The 18,769-nt window shown below is 36.0% G+C and overlaps 2 protein-coding genes across 2 annotated transcripts; one reads left to right on the top strand and one right to left on the bottom strand.

Annotated features, from left to right (window-relative positions):
* Window positions 1-9,201: 9,201 nt before the first annotated feature.
* Window positions 9,202-18,355, bottom strand: LOC134741595 (STE20-related kinase adapter protein alpha). The gene is made up of 7 exons (XM_063674437.1): window positions 17,975-18,355; window positions 17,487-17,719; window positions 15,463-15,640; window positions 15,105-15,294; window positions 14,721-14,847; window positions 12,505-12,626; window positions 9,202-9,416 (listed from the first exon to the last, which is right to left on the bottom strand). Exons 1-7 carry the CDS (start codon window positions 18,137-18,139, stop codon window positions 9,340-9,342), a joined length of 1,092 nt encoding a protein of 363 aa, XP_063530507.1. The 5' UTR covers window positions 18,140-18,355; the 3' UTR covers window positions 9,202-9,339.
* On the top strand, window positions 10,967-11,708 carry LOC134741587 (general odorant-binding protein 69a-like). The gene has a single exon (XM_063674426.1). The coding sequence runs from the start codon at window positions 11,040-11,042 to the stop codon at window positions 11,472-11,474; it is 435 nt and encodes a 144-aa protein (XP_063530496.1). The 5' UTR covers window positions 10,967-11,039; the 3' UTR covers window positions 11,475-11,708.
* Window positions 18,356-18,769: the final 414 nt, after the last annotated feature.

Below are 18,769 nucleotides of genomic sequence, written 5' to 3'. Positions count from 1 at the left end.
TTCAACCAATATTCTCAAACATGCAATGAAATATTGATATTATTTTCTACATATTAGGCTGGGAAGTATCACGTTTCGGGCGCAGCTAGACGAGAGGTATTTAATTTTATACAAAATTGCAGGCCTTGGCCGGGAAGTAGCTCTTTTTTAATTTCCATTTCACATATATCCGTGACACAGTATCATGGCATTCAAACATTTAAAAAAAACTATAGAGTTAGACCAAGAAAAGTCTGCAGAGATTCGTCATAATTTCATAGAAGTTTGACGTTTAAAATAACACCTGCACTGCGTGTGCTGTTAAAATCTCTGCAGACTTTTCTTGGTTTGACTCTAAGCAATATTTGCTTTTTGGTTCGTTATGACATTCTGCCACTGCTCCTATTAAAAAAAACAATAAACAATATTTGCTATATTTTACAGTTTTATTTATATAAAATTGACATGAACATAATAAATAACACATTATTAACAAATTCCAATCAATGTGAATTGCAAATTAAAACAACCCCTTTTCACGACAAGGTATGTAGGTATAGTGCTTTTCTCAAATATGCAATGAAATAAATAAATAAAAAACTCCACGTAAAAAAGTGTTTTTTATAGAAAGTTATATTTTGTGCCTAGTTTACTTTTAGTTTCTTTAGAAATAAAACTGATTTCGTGGAGGTCTTTAACTATTTCATTGCATGTTTGAGAAAAGCACTATATGTACATACATCGGCGTAAAAAGGGGTTGTCGGCCTTATAACTATCCGGCCTCACTACGTTCGGCCGTTTATATGCATTCGGCCGGTAACCCCTTCCTTCCCAGCCTTTGTAGTAATGTACTATTGTACCTATAGTAGAGGTGTAGGTATGTTCTTACAAATTTGTGGCATCAGTACATGCGTTTCCGTTTGGGGTTCTGTATTCGCCATAAAATCGTCAGATTTTCGACTGTTTTGTTACATACCGCAGAGTATATTCTGGCGAGTTGCTACGTAGGTATCACAAATACGTTCGATGGATTTAAAACGATAAAGATTCAACAAAATTTGTTCAATAATCACAGTGGCAACAACGATAGATATCAAATTACAATACTGTTCTATATATTTTTACTATGTCGAACATCGTATTGTGTTAAATGAGTACAACAAGTAAACAATAATATTAATATTATTATAACACCGTACACTTACGCCCCTAATTTCCCCATTGATATACTTAGTAGTTACCTATTCCACACACCAAGTTTAATGAGAAAGTTGTGTATAACCGACTATGAAACCGACGCTTTAATTTACCCCGTGTGCTTTAGGTAGGTATACATATTCAAATCGAATCTTATTGAATTTAAATGGAATAGAAGAAGATTTATAATTCACAAATGCAAATGTCGCGGACTCGCGGTTGAAAATTAAAATGATGACACTTGTCTTAACAACAGACTTGTAGTCAGGTCTAGAGATGTGCCAGCGAGAATGTTCTCGCTCTCGGGAATTCCTTCTCTTGGAAATTTCCGCACTTTCTCGAGAACATTCTCTTGGATGAGAATTACCGAGAAAGTTATAAAAATTTGCAAAAAAGTTAAAATGTTAATGTTCGTTTATCATTATTTAAGTAATTGATAGACACCCGCAAACATTCAAATGTAATAGTATATTATAACGGCGACTTTCTCTTCACTCTCGGGAAATTCCCGAGCATATTCTCGGGAATGTTCTCGATGAGAACATGCTCCCGCACATTTCCTTGTAAGACGTCCATAGTATTTTGAATACAAACTATTTATATTTACTATGTAGATTTTCTTTGGCTTTGTGATTTTCGTGTCGTACATGTGTTTTTCAGATACTTGAGTTTTCTTTAACTTGCCCTGTTAGTTAGTGTGATTCAAATCTTGGAAGCTAGACCCAATTACCGATTTTTGATTGAGCTGAAAATTTGCATACATATGTAATTCAGATGATAATTCAATATTATGATGACATGGTACTGATCTGATGATGGTGACAGGAAGTGACCATGGGATCTCTGTGATAAAACAACACTAACTAATTGTGTTTGGCTTTGGAATTGTTAGAATTGTCTCGATGAGTATTAGTTGCTTATGGAAAGAAAAGTACGGTAAGCGATAATAGCAATGGTAAGTTGGTAACAAAAATGTGTTTTTTTTTCCAAAAACTTAAAGTTGTCCTTTTAACCATATAAATAAAAACATTATTAAATTATACTTTCGAGTAGGTTATCGGAAACATTTTTGAGTAGATTTTGCACAATTGAAGGTATGAATTTGTGGTGACATCAAAAAACAATTCCGTTTGTGCGATCACTAACATTTTGCAGTTGATAAACTAACCTACTAACTAATTATAAAAAATAATGCGTTATTTATTAAAACCAGGAAAGCCTTTTTGTGGTTATCCCGCGCGGCACTGTTTTTGTATGACTCAAGGATACCTCCCTAAATCTGGTTTGTCTATTGATCTACCATTACATGTTAATTAACGATACAATAGTAGGTACATTACTTGGGCTTCTATTTTCAACGATAGTGGACACAGAAACGGTATTTTTGACCGAATAACAGTTAATCTTTTCGTACGACGTATTTTGGTATGGCCACTACGACATTTGTATGGGTCCTTATTTATTGATATACAATTGAAATAAAAATGTGTGACTATAATACAAGTTAGCAATATGGTGTAAGAATGTTGTGTTAGTAAATACGTGAATCGGGTACATAATATGGGCCTTGTTGCCTGATTAAATTTTTTAAATAAATAAATAATGTACGAAAATGGCCCAAAAATATTATTGCCGACATTTGTATGTCAACATTTGTATGGCTACTTTGACCGTACAAATGTCGAATGTGACATAAAAATGTCGACACAGTGCCATACAAATATCGGAAAGGTGCCATACAAATGTCGTCAGGGTCTTACAAATTCCACAAAAATAAACAATAGTGCCAAACAAATTTTGATACTGCTATAAAATTAATTTACAATCGGTTCTATCGCGAATTTATTTTGTTACCTTTATTTACTGACGTTTCGAAACAGGTTTCACTGGTCGTGGTCGCGGCTAACTGACGTCCCAGCAAAATGTCAAAACAGCTAGAGATTTGTGTGACTACCCGACGAAAAGTGACCCGATTATAATGTGATTTAATATGTGTTCAAAAAGCGAAAGTTTTAAATGTTATACTGACATAAAATCTCGAAAAAACACTATACTTATACATGTCAAACGCGCCTTACAAATAGCTGAATAGTGCCATACAAATGTCGATATTTAAACGTCCATATCTAGCCAACTACAAAAAGTAGAGTGGTGCCTCCTACAGTATATTTTTTGTTGTTATAAAACCCTTCCTAAAACGATGATATTAAATTAGATTTCCCAAAATTAAAAAAAATGCCATATAAATGTCGAAAAAACGCCCTCTTCTAAAATTTTCCCTTTTAAGTTATTTCGAAGTTGTTGTTATTATCTCAAAAGTGTCTCGTGTTATTAGATTTCCATTTTTATATAAAATTATAATAGCACATAATTTTGCTGAGTACTTTCCCGAGAATATTCTTGAGAGCAATGAGAATTTTACTCTATTAAGTTTAAAATATTGTTTCGAAACCAGGTCGCTCTACTAATATCAATAAAACACATATACGACATTTATTTGAGCAAAAAAGAAACATTATCCCAATAATTCAGTATGTTTCCTACAATAAACGGACAAAGAAAGTGCCGAGAAAGTTCTCGCGAGAACATTCCCGAGAACATGCTCGGGAATTTCTTGAGAGTGAAGAGAAAGTTGCTCTTAGAATAATTTGTTCGTTTTCAAACTGTTTTAAACATTTATAGAATGATACACAAACAAAAAAAACATTTATAGAATGATACACAAACAAAAAAAAACTGAATTCGTACACATATTTTGTACTTTCTCGGAAATTTCCGCCCGAGAGAATGTTCTCGAGAACATGTCCGCAACATTCTCACGTTCCCGCACTTTCTCGAGAACGGCACATCACTAGTCAGGTCATATTTTTGACAAAATCGATTTCGACTGGCAAATCATGTTACTTTTTGGCAACCAGGTCATTTAACCTAATTTGACCCCGCTGAATCCGAATTTGCCGGTTGCTCGATCGAAATCTTGACCGGAAGTGAGATATTCAAAATGGCGGCCATTATTACCGACTCTGATGAGTTCCTTGTATGGAGACCCATATTTTTGTAATATATTTTTTTATCGCACAAACTATCTATCTATTTTTTTATAATAATTATTGCAGAAAATAGCAGTAATAATAATACGTATATTCTGAAAGTTTGGAGTACCAATCTGCTATGGTTCCAAATATACAGCCCTTTAAGATTAAACAAAAGCTTTTTTTAGGTTTTCGTAAATAACTCTTAAACGGTGGCGCATAGCAAAAAATGTTCTTCCACACAAGTAATCTACATAAAATCTATACTACATCTACAAGAAAGATTCCATACAATTTTTCGCTAGGATCAATATTCAGAGAGATATTAACGCGGGAAAGTTAATTATAATCAATTATAAGGTCCCTTTTTTTTAAGTTTTCGTAAATAACTCTTAAACGGTGGCGCATAGCAAAAAATATTCTCTACACAAGTAATTTGCAGAGAATTGCATACAAGAAAGATTTTGTACAATTTTTCGCTAGGATCAATATTCAGAGAGATATTAACGCGGGAAAGTTAATTATAATCAATTGTAAGGTCCCTTTTTCTAGGTTTTTGTAAATAACTCGTAAATTGTGGCGCATAGCGAAAAATATTCTCTACACCAGTAATCTCCATAAATTTGCCTACAAGAAAGACTTCAGAGAATTTTTCGATAGGATCAATATTCAGAGAGATATTAACGCGGGAATGTTAATTATAATCAATTGTAAGGTCCCTTTTTTAGGTTTTCGTAAATAACTCTTAAACGGCGGCCAAATGCCAATAGCAAAAAATGTTGTCTAGCTTAAATAATCTACACATAATTTTCTACAAAAAAGGTTTACTACACTTTTCGGTGGAATCAATATTTAAACAGATATTAAAGAGGAAAAGTTAATTATAATCAATTCTGGTTCCTTTTTTTAGTTTTTCGTAAATAATTTGTAAAATTGTAAAGTATGACGCATAGCATAAAATCTACGGCAGAGACACTACAACACTTCAGCAATGGTGAAGGTGTTTAGCGTGCAGTACCGAGAGAGAACCTATTTGCATTTCTCCTCAAATAATCATCGGCCGTGGGCCGAGGGTCATGTTTCTACGTTGCACGGTCGTTATCGAGATCTATCTCGATCACTGCGCCATCTATTGGTGGGCGCCGTAACTAGTATCCATAGTGGAGTGATATCGGTGCGGCGGCTGCGCTGTCCTGTGCGTTGTGTGCTTTATGGTACTAATAGCGCCATCTGTTGGCGTGTGGTAGTAAGGGCGTTACAACATCGAATTTCCTACAAGAAATACATTAAACACTTTTCGCTAGGATCAATATTTAAAAAAGATATTAAAGCGGGAAAGTTATATTATAATCAATTTTAAAGTTCTTTTGTAGTTTTTCGTAACAAACTTGTAAACGGTGGCCAAAAGCTAAATAAGTTCTTATAAATAAATAATCTATACATATAATTTTCTACCAAAAACATTCGAAACACTTTTCTCTAGGATCAATATTTAAAACGATATTAAAGGAAGAAAGTTAATTACATAATTAATGTCATTAACGGGTCTAACGCATAAAATTTCATTATTTTACATTTTTTCCTTTTTTTTTCTTTTTTGACTTTTTTTTACATGAAATAGAAACGGGTAGATACATTTATTTGTCTACCCCGAACATTTATATAAACGAATGTCGGGTAGTTTAGTGTTGTTTACCAATATCTCAATTGACATTTTGCTGGGACGTCAGTCTTCCGTTACCACAGCTAGTACAACCTAACCGAAACGTCGGAAAAAGGTAAAATAATGAAATTTAATCGAGTTAGACCCGTTAATGACATTAAATTATGTGTACAAAACGCGAAAGTTTAGTGTTAAGTAAGACTTAAGTTAATTACAATCAAACTATTTTTAGATATGTACTTTGAAATACGCATTTGATTCGCGTAGGTAAAAGTAATAACTTTGTTTAAAAATACATAAAATACGTAAAATAAAGTCATACTCACTTTCAAGTCCTTAACATTTGTACCTATAACAATTTTTGGTTTAGGGAGCTAAATCGTGAGTGAAACATGAAAATTTGAGACTTTTTTGACAATATTGAAGGTTTTAGGGGGATCCTGCCGTTTTCCCAAAAAGAATTTGGTCAAATTTCATTACCCAAACAAATTTTAGCAAATGTTTTATTTGTCAATGCTATCTTTGGCAAGTTTACAATACGCATATTTTCATTTGGTCAAATTTTCTTTAAGCAGAATATTACTACGAAAATTAACATTTAAGCATTTGGTCATTTGCTAAATGTTTTATTAAGGCAAAAAAAATTACACAATAAACATTTACTCAAATTACTTGTTATGACCCCACAGGAAACGAACAGCTTTTAAAGTAGGTTTAGGTTAGGTTAAAACTCCGACCCTACAAGAAACGAACGGCTTTTAAAGTAGGTTTAGGTTAGGTTAGAACTGCGACCCCACAGAAAACGAACGGCTTTTAAAGTAGGTTTAGGTTAGGTTAGAACTGCGACCCCACAGAAAACGAACGGCTTTTAAAGTAGGTTTAGGTTAGGTTAAAACTGTGACCCCACACAAAACGAAAGGCTTTTAAAGTAGGTTTAGGTTAGGTTAGAACTGCGACCCCACACAAAACGAACTGCTTTTAAAGTAGGTTTAGGTTAGGTTAGAACTGCTATCTCACAGAAATCGAGTATAGTAAACATTACACATAAACAAATTGTTTCATTACACACCCATTTACCTGTTTAGAATTTGCCCCAAGTGGAAAAAACACCCTTGCAAAAAAACCCCTTCATAATTGGACCTTAGGCTTGAGATTGCTGCCTTCTCAAAATATGTTTTGCCAACTGAAACATTTTACTTAATGTAAATTGGTGAAAACACTACTTGGTAAGTGATTCATTGCCTTAACATTCTTAAACTAAATAAAACGTTTGCGTAACATTTTTTTGGGAAAAATAATATTGGCAAATCTTTATTTGGCAATAAAAAATTTTGGGAAACATTTTTTGGGATCTGAAATTTTGGCAATTTCTTTTTGGTAAATCATTAGTAACCCCTTTTAGCACGCATTTGTAACCTTTAATCTATGTCCGCGGAAAAACTCTTTTGATGAAAAAAAGCGTCTAGTATGAGAAGTATGAGAATAGGTACGAATATTAAATGAATTTATCGTTTTATTAAGCAATTAATCGGGATTGTAATGTGTACACTGACACTTAAAAACCTAAAACCGGGTTACTAATGATTTACCAATAAGAAATTGCCAAAATTTCAGATCCCAAAAAATGTTAATCCCGTGTTATCCCGATTAATTGCTTAATAAAACGATAAATTCATTTAATATTCGTACCTATTCTCATACTGAACCATACCAAATAGATACTCAAAATTTTCAGAATATACGTGTCAACTGTTATTCCTTGCAATACAAATTATCAAAAAAAAAAATGTATATATATATAGGTCTCCATACAAGAAACTCATTAGGGTCGCTATGTAGGGCAATAATGGTCGCCATCTTGAATATCTCACTTCCGGTCAAGATTTAGATCGGGCAACCGGCAAATTCGGATTCAGCGGGGTCAAATTAGGTTAAAAAATCCGGTTACCAAAAAGTAACATGATTTGCCAGTCGAATCAAGAAGGACAGCGATTTTGAATTTTTATGTCTAGATTATTGTGTCTCAATTCAACTTGTTTATATAGCTTGCGAGCAGAATTCCATGATCAATAGCATCCTGGGTGATAACACGTAAAGTGATTAAAGGCTAGGTGTAATGAATCCTCGTGGACGCCAGCTGCCACTCCGTTTCAGGACTTCATTATACATCTTTCTTAACTAGTTTTTTATGTGACCAGCTGACGGTCTTTCCACCGTGATACAGCCGAGTGACAGTTTTATAATTCACAAATCACAATAGCATATAAATCGACAAAGTTTCGGTGGCTGTCATTCCTGAACCCACTGATGCAGTGGCAGGTGATGTCCACGAAGCTTCATAATTCACTTCCCTTAACTACTCTATGAGTTATCGCCCGAGATACGATGACCAACGAAATTTGCGCCTGCCCCGCGGACTATTTGTGAGGATCAAATGTCTAGATGGACCAACAGCATTAAAGAATGAAAGTCAAACCCGAAGGTATTATCCGGATACTCTAATTGACTTTAACAAAATTGCGCACAGTGTTACGTCACATCACACGTCAGTGAGGGTACTAAATGTGAGTATGTACCTTAGGAAATTATTGTTGTGTTACTCTAAGAACAAATTACTTTCAATGAAAATATTTAAATTTGTGTTTTTTACAAGTAGTAACACTATTATTTAAACTATAAACGAAATAAATGTCATATGGGTACTAAGAAATTTCGACCCATGCCACCGTGCCCAGGTGGTCGAGCGGTTCAGGCATTTGTCGCAAATGGAGGACGCTGGTTCGATTCCAGCCCTGGGTACTGGAGGACTTGGTAATTTTTCCCTTTGTATATGACATTTATTTCATTTATTGTTGTGTTCATGAAATATTGCGTTTGAAGTATATAATTGACATGCATTTGTTTGCTTGTGTGTGTTTTATTTTAAAATTTATAGTTCCACTTTGTTATGCTTGCATATTATAAAATTCAAGATGTGGCAACTATCTTATTGGACATGGACACGTCATTATTTATACCATATTTATGCATTGTACGTTAAACTAATTATCAGTTTACATTTATTTCGTAAAAATAAATAACCCAGAATCACTAGAGACTTCTGCCAAAGACATTAATTATAAATAGAGTTCCATTTGTTCAGTTAATATGTATAAATAAATATTTTAAGATAATTTTAACTTTATATTGTAGGCGCAACGTTTGTTTTATCAGGACCTATGGCCAAGAAAGGTGAATGACAGATAATACAGGCAATAATGTCTTCATAAAGCGCACATCAAATGAGGATCAATACTTCTAATTATACGAACAAATAAATAATCAAAAATATTTTCAATACTCACGTCTGACAACAGACGAGATGATTTGAGTTGTATACTATACTAGTAATTGATATACATATATGCGACTCGGCCTTATAAGGGGCAGAGCTATGTTCCCATATCCGTATTGTCAGTAAGTATGTGCTTAGAAGTCCCATTCCGTCGTCTTCTCTATCTCCATTTCGGACATTTTCTCTTGTAAAAGAAGAGCGGACATGTCATCTGGAAATAGAACAAAAAAAATAAACTTCATAGGTGGTGGTGCTGCTGGTGGTGGTGGTGGTACGCAAGTGAATGATGAGATGACGGGTGACAGAGAGGTATGAAAGAAAAAGACATGCTGCGCCGACCCCAAGTGAATGGGACAAGGGCAAGCGAATGATGAGGTGGTGGTGCTGCTACGCTGTTTTTTAGTTTAAATTTGAATTTTATAATGTGGGTGATTGTGCAATGTTACTATGGTCATTGGCACCTGAGGTGAGGTCACGCATAAATGTCATGTAACGAAATAAATATTTCATAATTAAAAAACCAGCCGATTCCCAACAAAACTAAAACCGTCACCAATTTTGATAAGGCTTTAGAGGAAATAAAAAATAAAAACCTTGCCAATTTATTGTACCTATATAGTAACGATCCGGAATATATTATAAACAGTCTGATATATCAAATAAGCGATTAAAAAATAATACGAAAATCTCTAGTGTACCTAATAAGTATCATACTATAAAGCCTTGGATATCGCCGGGGATCCTCCGCTGTATCAGAAATCGTAACAAATTGCAAAACAAGTACGTGCTGACCCCTTTGACGAAATAAGTAAAATAACCTACGTTAGATATAGGAACTATTGTAACAAACGTAATAAAATAAAATAAACAGATTACGAAAGAAGGCTATTGGCCAACTCTACCAAAAATATTAAAATGCTTTGGAAAAATATTATGAACATTACTTACAATTATAAAACAAACAGGGCAAATATATCACTGTCTAATTTAAAATCTTCTCCGTTAGTCTGCGGATTTCATTAACGATTGCTTTGTTAATATTGGGAATCAATTAGCTCAGTGTACACAACCAAAGATAGATATAACTCCGTAATAGATGGATACAGTCTAAGAAAAGAACGTGCATCCAAAATCAAGAAAATTTGATTCTCGATCAGATGGCGCCACTAGCTTTGGCCTACTCTCATATAGAGGGCGTTGACGGTTTCGTTTGTTATTTATAATTTTAACGCATATCAGTGAAAGAACATGGGTCAAAATCATATAAAAATAACTAATGCAAATAAAAAAACCATTTATCCATATTTAAATACATTTTAACGTATTTTTATAAATCTTCATTTTTAGTTTTAAAGTATATCGATAGATGGCAGTGAATTTACAGTGGTTACAAAATTTACTATGACAGTACCGCTCTATCTTATTATATCCTCTTTGGTACAACCAACGGCGAATGAACTTAACAATTACAGTTAGTCTGCAGGGTGACATATCGAAATATGTCGACAATCTGCACTGATGACAAAAATGATTAAGCATTCATCTAATCTCAACTGGACTACCATTATCTAACATGACACAACAAAAGCAGAAAAACAATTACAAATTACAAGAGATCGCTAAACACACTCAATTAACAGAAACGAGGAAGGATTTAATTACATTTGGTGCTAAATTGTGTAATTAGTCTACTAAAGACGGCCAACACATTATTAACTCCCCCAGCTCCCGCTCTTTATATATATGGCGTTCAGAAAAATGCCCTTCAGAACTAGCATTTACAAACAACAGATCTGACTTGTTTATAGTCAATTAAAAAAGTTGAAATAACAAAATGGCAGGGCGCGTAGCCCTCTGTTCCGCCGTGATGGCGTTATACGTGATCGGAATGGTGATCGGAGAGAAGTCGTGTACTGAAGGTATGGATGAAGAAACTATAGAACTAGCCAAGATGTTAAGAGACAACTGCGGGGAAGAAAGTGAAGTAGACATGGGGTTAATCGACAAAGTAAATTCTGGAGCCGACCTGATGCCGGATCCAAAGTTAAAATGCTACATGAAATGCGTGATGGAGACCGCAGGTATGTTGGACAACGGAGACGTCGATATAGAGGCGACACTCGAGCTACTGCCGGAGCCCATCAGGAAGAAGCACGAGCATATAGTGCGATCCTGCGGCTCTAAGAGGGGCGCGGACGACTGTGAGACAGCCTTCAACACACAGGCATGCTGGCAGAATATGAACAAAGCGGAGTACTGCTTGATCTAGGTTTGTAATTAAGTGAATTCACATTTGCCACAACGTGATTCAGTTAATTATTTATTGAATTACATAACCAATATTTTTTTATTATTTTTCCAAATTACCTAAATATTTTAACCAAGTCTGAAATCCAAAGTATGAACCTAGGTAACAGCGCCTGCTTAATAACTTATATTTTTATACACAATTCAATCAAATCTTGACATGAATGTTTAAATAAATGTGGTTTGTGAATTAAAATCTTTAAACTTCATTTCAACCCTTGATTATGTCCACTTGTGATGGACGGTCTGAAATTTTATTACCTAACTTTCAGTTAAGGCCAATTGCATCAACCACTATATTGACGAATAATCATCATCAACCAGTAAAGTATGAAACATCCCATACAATAAAATTTAGCAAATGTTTTAACGGTGACAGACAGGCGAGACGGTCTGGTACAACTGTGGATACAACCGACCATTAGACTTCTTTCTTGAGGGTTTTCTCTGGGATTCCACTATAACGAATTTTATTTAACCCCTGCCTTCCCAGGAGTCAAAATTTGCCAGATAAAAACGACTTCAAGATTTTCAATTTAAAATGAAATTTTGATTTGGTTAAGGGTGCATCAACTTTTTTTTGTCACTCGTTGCCATGGTTACGTAGTCGAGGGTCTCCCTTTAAACCCTGATTTAATGGCATTTAAGTTAAATAAAAGTGTTAAATAATTTCACGGTTTAGACTCACTTGTTTTAGTCACTCGCGCGACATGTTTCGAAGAGCCTAGGTCTCCTTTTTCAAGCACTAACACTACCTAACTAACTTAGTTAATGTTAGTATGCCTCACAACAGTTTAAATTCTATTAAATAAAAGTGCATTAAATATTGTGGTAGTTATATGCCCATTCCATGTTAGTAGAACGTACAACTGTTCTTCTAACAAACTATGGTACTATTCCCAGTCAGAATGGCTTGCTGGCGCTGGCGGGACAGAATAACAACAAGAAATAGTTGATCCACCTAACAGTCACATGTCCTTGACTGGTAGTACCTTGGTCAGGTTTGATGGGCTTGACGCGGCCGATGAGGCTAGGCAGGAAGTCAGTTTTGCGGATCTGCCTGAAGAACTGGTGGTTAAGGAGCTGTACCGCCGACGGCCTTTTTTCTGGGTCCCTGCAATCAGTGATACAAAATTTGGACATGTTTTGCCGAATATTCGGCGCTTCGGCCGGGAGTGTAGCCGAATATTCGGTATTTGGTATTCGGCAAAAACCACTATAGGAATAATCATCTCTTATCGGCACACACGGCGTGCTCAGTGTTATTTAGTTGTCAGTTATCACTTATCACACTAATGCGGATCCGCAAACACAACGCTAACAACACACACATAGTACAAAATGTATGACGAATGATTTTTTTTTAAATTTCACTAACCTGCTGCTCTTATTTTTTATCCCCATACAACGCATAAAAAAAAACAGTCTTAATAAATTTTAAGGAGAACACACACTTGACCAAAATTTTGACTATGGCAAAATTGTTTCTACAAAAAAGACCTATTGGTTCTAAAGACAGTTTTCTCTATCTCAAATAGTTTCGGACTGCCCCATACCAAAGAGAATTAGCCTCAAGCATGAAGTTTATGTTTGAACCAAATTTTTTTAATCGGATGTTTGTTACCGTTATATCATGTTACAAATGCATTTCCGTTATTAAGTTATCATTATTGTAGGTTTGTAGATGTCCACTAATATTTAGTAAAACTGCAGTTCAACTATTGTTAGTAATAACAATTCTAAAACAATACATCTAAGTATTTTCCCATCCTCGCAATCTCCGTTTCACCATGAAATCGCGAAGGTTTTTTTGTATGTTTCGCTTTTTAGGGTTCCGTACCTCAAAAGGAAAAAACGGAACCCTTATTGGATCACTCGTGCGTATGTCTGTCCGTCCGTCCGTCACAGCCTCTTTGCTCCGAAACTACTGAACCAATGGGGTTGGACGGTCGAAATAATTAGCAGATGGCGCCAGCATAGCTTGCCCTGTCAATCCCTAGAATTGTGTCAAATTTTTGTTTTTTTAATGCTTTGGATGCCAGCCCTTTAAGCCAAATCTCATAGAAAAAGGGGCAAGCTATGATGGCGCCATGTCTGCAAACCTTTGACAGTTGCCAACCCCATTAAGTTGAAATTTTACACACATAGGCAAATCTGTGACCCAAAGACTTTTAAAGATCTAAGCATACATAGGGACAGACCAACAGACATACAGACAGCGGAAAGCGACTTTGTTTTATACTATCTAGTGATTTTTTCCGGTGTTCAAACGATATAAATAATGAATAAAAACCATCATGCATGGAGCTAATTTAAGCCAAGCACCTCAAACGGCGCAAATATGCCGCCATTGATTCTGGTTGCATGTTTGAGCCGTTTGGGGTGGAAACGCTCAGGCTTTGGGGACCCGGGGCACACTGTATATTTAGGGAGCTAGCGAAGCGTCTCATTGATGCTACGGGTGACCAGAGGGCTGGTTACTTCCTTGCCCAGCGAATTGGCATCGCAATTCAGCGTGGCAATGCTACCAGCCTTCTGGGCACCTTACCATCCGCCGCCGAGCTAGCTCCCATTTTTTACTTGTAAAAATATGTAGATATTTTTAGTTAATTTAATTATTTATGTTTTTATATTTTTATTTTAAATTTAAATTAATATTTTATGACAAGAATTTATAGAGAGGTAAAGTCTAAGAAAAATAGTTTGACATCCAAAACAGATGGCGCTGTACTGCGCCATATGTTTTGCGGTCACTGAATTGTCAAAAGTCAACTTTTGATAATCAGAGTTACCGCAAAATGTATGGATTTGTACAGCGTGTACGAGACAGTACATCAGAAAATGTATGACATCTGTCAAAGGGTCACAATTCAATGTCAGTACAGAACTTACCTTGTATCTAAGCACAAGCGTTAACGGTATATGAACAAATAGTAGAGTTAAAAGAGTGGAAATACAGTTTCTTATTTTATATTTAAAATATGTTTCATTAGTGCCTAACAGTGCTATCTCGTTTACCTGTCAAATATGAAGCACGAAATTGTCTTTAGAATTTACGCATCTCACTCAATCAAAGTATCTTTGCCCATACCGTCCCACTTAAAAAACACTGTATAGCGAAGTTCCTCATGTTCCGCTCGCTCACCGGCGCCGGCGTGACGACTCGAATCCTAATGCCATTTAAATGCCATATGACACAGTGGCTCACCTCTGCAGCGCCTGCTCGCTGAGGTGGTGGAAGGCGTCGGACAGTTTCCGCGCCGAGTAGAGCGCGCGCAGCCGCGCCACGCCGCACTCCGCGCTGTCGCCCACGCCGGGGTCTGTATTGTACATACCTGCGGGATTAAAACAACATGGATTATGGACGGCGCGACTAGCGAAAGGTTTGAGAGTGATACAGGCGACTGAAAGCATAAAAGACAATATAGGTGATCATTTCGAATATCCAAACATCACAGAAAATTCGCTTACTCTTCACCTCGTGAGCCGTGGGTTGCGGGACGGTGTAGCAGTCGAGCAGCTAAGGGTGATGGGGACTTTCGCTAAGGTCACGGCGCCGTTGCCAGCTCTGCCTTACTAAAGGAAAACTTACTTTTGACCTCGTGGGCCGCGGGCTGCGGGAAGGTGGAGCAGTCGAGTAGCTGCGGGCGCGAACCGCGCACTTTCTCAGTGAACATGAGGGTGGTGGGCACCTCCGCGAAGGGCACGGCGCCGTTACCGAGCTCGCAACATAGGACGCCGAGCGAGTAGATGTCCGAGCGCTCGTCGTATCCTTTCAAATTCTGGAAAAAGATAAGCAAAGTAAGCTATTAAAAACTGTAGAAAAAAAAGTGGTTGTGTATGATCTGGTATATTTATTTTAAAGATTCTGCTGAAAACGAATTACGTACAATATTATCGAGGGGAGTTCCACTATCCAGTAACATAACATGAAGTCCCTGCATACAGACCTGCTCCAGCAGCTCCGGGCTAAGCCACATGAGGTTGGCGTTGTCGGGGTCGGGCGGGGGGAGGGTATGCAAGCGGCGCTGCCGGCGCCCCCGCAGGACGAGCGGCGCCGCGCTGCGCAGCCCCGACAGACGCACGCTGCCGTTGTCGCTTAATAGCACGTGCGACGCCCGGACGCTTCTGAAGAGGATATAAAAACCCGTAAAGCTAATGCTAATAATAATCAGTATAATCACCAATAAAATAGAAAAGTTGAGGATAACCCAGCATGAAAAATCTTTGAAATAGGTAATTCTGAAGTTCTCTATTTAATTATTCACCACTTTCTCTTGGCTCTTTAACTAAGCCCCGATGCATAATGCTCTTGTTTTAGTCAGAGCATTTTCCGAGGCTCTCCCATTTGTAAAATAATAATGTTTTAGAAATTTAGATAAAAATTTTTTTTAAACAATCTTGACTTTCGTGTCTTTTTATTTAAAAATATTGAAAAACGCTTTTAAAAATTTGTTTTATATTACTTATGAAAGCAAAAGAATGTAAAAGATCGCATATGATTTATAACTGTAACATAATTGCAGTGACTTATTTTTCAAGTGATTTTTAATAAAAATACACATCAAGATCGCTTACCTTCGTTCTAATGCTAAAAAAACGAACTATAATATTAGTTTAATTTTATATGGAAATTTAAATACAAGAAATATCAATCATATGAAGTGAAAAAAAACTACTTTCTTTTTCAAATTATTTCAGGAAGGGATTTAACAGATGTAGGCAGGCATATCAGGGAAAGGGAAAGCAACATCGCTCTGCCAAAGTGCTGACAATTTTACTTCAAGCCCATGCATGCAGAAGTGCCGTAGAAGTGGACAATATAATTCGAATAACAATTTTTGTCCATTTTTACAGCAATAAAAGGCTTACCAACAAGTTGTTCACTGTGATTGCTATGATGTTGTCAACCCATCTGTTCTTTGTCTCCCTGAGTTCCGTTTGCCCATTGGACCTTTCCAATTTGTTTGCTGGGGAAACAGAACTCTCCCTGACAAAGAAAAAGATGGGTTGACATCATCATAGCAATTGCAGGGAAGAATTGGGAGAATACTGCTGCAGACAAACAAAAATGGAAGAAAACGGATGTGTGAGAATAAAGCTTAAATAAATAAACTAAGGTGTTTGATTTACATGAGTAAAATTAAAATATATTTTTTTTTACTAGATAAATTTTACTGCAACTGCTAGCCCCGAGGCTAGCAATAGAAGTAGGTTGCCGATCCATAGATTTTGGTCAGACACTACACTACACTACAATAACCAGAGGTCGGTGGGGTGAGCAATTTACCTTATAATTTGACATGGCCTTATAATTTCTAGTTTAGTATTAATTTCGTTTAAGATAAAATGTAGATTTTTGACAATGCAAAAGCGATCCAACAGATCCTACTTGAATAAATTGATTTTTATCTTTTATCTTATCATGCCTCACGTCATATTATAAGGCAAATAGCTCACCCCACCAACCTCTGCTAATAAGAGAATTAATCCTTTTTTTAAAGTTATACAATGTGCCAGACATTAGTAATATGGTATGGTAGGCAATGTTAAGCAAGTTTATTTAAGTACTTTAGCCATAGACATAGTATATACAAGTAGTTATAGACGCGCCACTGAGCGACTGGGGGTAAGAAAATTAAATTAATTAATATAAAATTTGGACAGCATAGGATTTTTTCTATTTCACTCTTATAAATTTCGGTATTTCGCCATCGCCTCCTACCTATGATGCCACCCGGTCAGTGATAAGGACAAAGCATGGCACTATTTTCTCTTTCCTCTTATAGGAATAGCAATGAGACTATCTTTCTCTATCAAAGAGTGTCAGGCCCTTAACTTTAGTAGACAAATTGCATTATATTTGCTACCAAATTACCAAACCCTGTTACTGAGTTTGCAAATTATATAATAATGTTAGCTGCTTTCTTATAATAGAACATAATACTTTAACTTCTACTTCATTGAGGCTTACCTATGTATGTACAACTGTTTATGCAAGTATTGTAATGCTAGGAGCACATCTCTCAGTATTATAGCACAGGCCAGTTCCGGCAAGCCCTCATGGAAGTACCGGTCCAAGACATCTCGGCAGGACCCAAATGTCATCAGAGGAGACACTACATACAGTTCTCGGCCATGGACAAAAGAAGTCAAGTATAGAAGAATGTTCTGGTGCTGCAGTTCTTTGCGGGTTAAGATGTCTTGCTGAAATATTTATAACAATTTCAGTGACATATTCTTTCAATAGAAATATCTTGCAGTGGGTTGTTTGTGATTTGTTTTTAATGTAAATGTCAGATTTGTAGAATTTTATATGTAGTAGGTACATTTAGGTAATTTTATGCAACAGAAATTTTACTTTGATGTGTTTACTTTCCGTTACAAAGCGTTTGTTGTAAGGATCAACCAGCGGATCAACAAATAAAATTAATATTAGTCGTCAAACACTGTATACTTTACCTGGATCAGGTTAGCATTTTCCTTGCTATTATCAACGAAGTATCTTTTAACAGCAACATGTTGCTTATTGGGCTTGTAAAGTGCTGAGTACACTACCGCTACGCCCCCAGAACTCTCAGTGATTATCGAAGTCAGTTGGTAGTCATTAAAATCGGGGTTAAACATCGCAAATACAATGAAATTTGTCCAGGCAGATGATTTAAGCCACAAGTAAATAAATGAACCGTACAGTCACACCGGTCAGACTATCATATTGAACTTATTACCGATCTACGAATATTTTGTATAGTTTAGACGGAATTACATTGAAAATAAAATAATATAAACCAACAAAATGTTTATTTTACTTTTTGACAGCACTGCTATTAGTTTGTCAAAGGACTGTCTCATTTCAAACATAGACAGAGAGAATCACACTATCATTGTCTTACACTGTTACTAGCACCCAAAAGAAAGGGATAAGTATAATTTTCGTGGTTGTTACTGACTGACAAATTGGATTGACCAACCTCAGAATAATGACTAAAGCAAAGAAGCCGGGCAAAAATAAAAGCTTGGTAAAAGATATCGTATTCACAACACGTTATTACTTTTTGTCTATGAGTGAGTGAGACAACATTCCGCAAGTTTAAATATATTAATAACGGGTCACTCACGTGTTTTAAGGTGGTTCGATTTTCATACAAAATTCAATCTGCTTTAATTAAGGCACTACACACTATTACTACACAAATATTTGCTCATTTATCTACTTTCGAATATTCGTTTGCGCTAAATTAATAGAAAAACTTTGTT

This window comes from Cydia strobilella, chromosome 1 (assembly GCF_947568885.1).
Source record: "Cydia strobilella chromosome 1, ilCydStro3.1, whole genome shotgun sequence".
NCBI lineage: Eukaryota > Metazoa > Arthropoda > Insecta > Lepidoptera > Tortricidae > Cydia > Cydia strobilella.
This window is presented reverse-complemented; position numbering and strand designations above follow the sequence as displayed.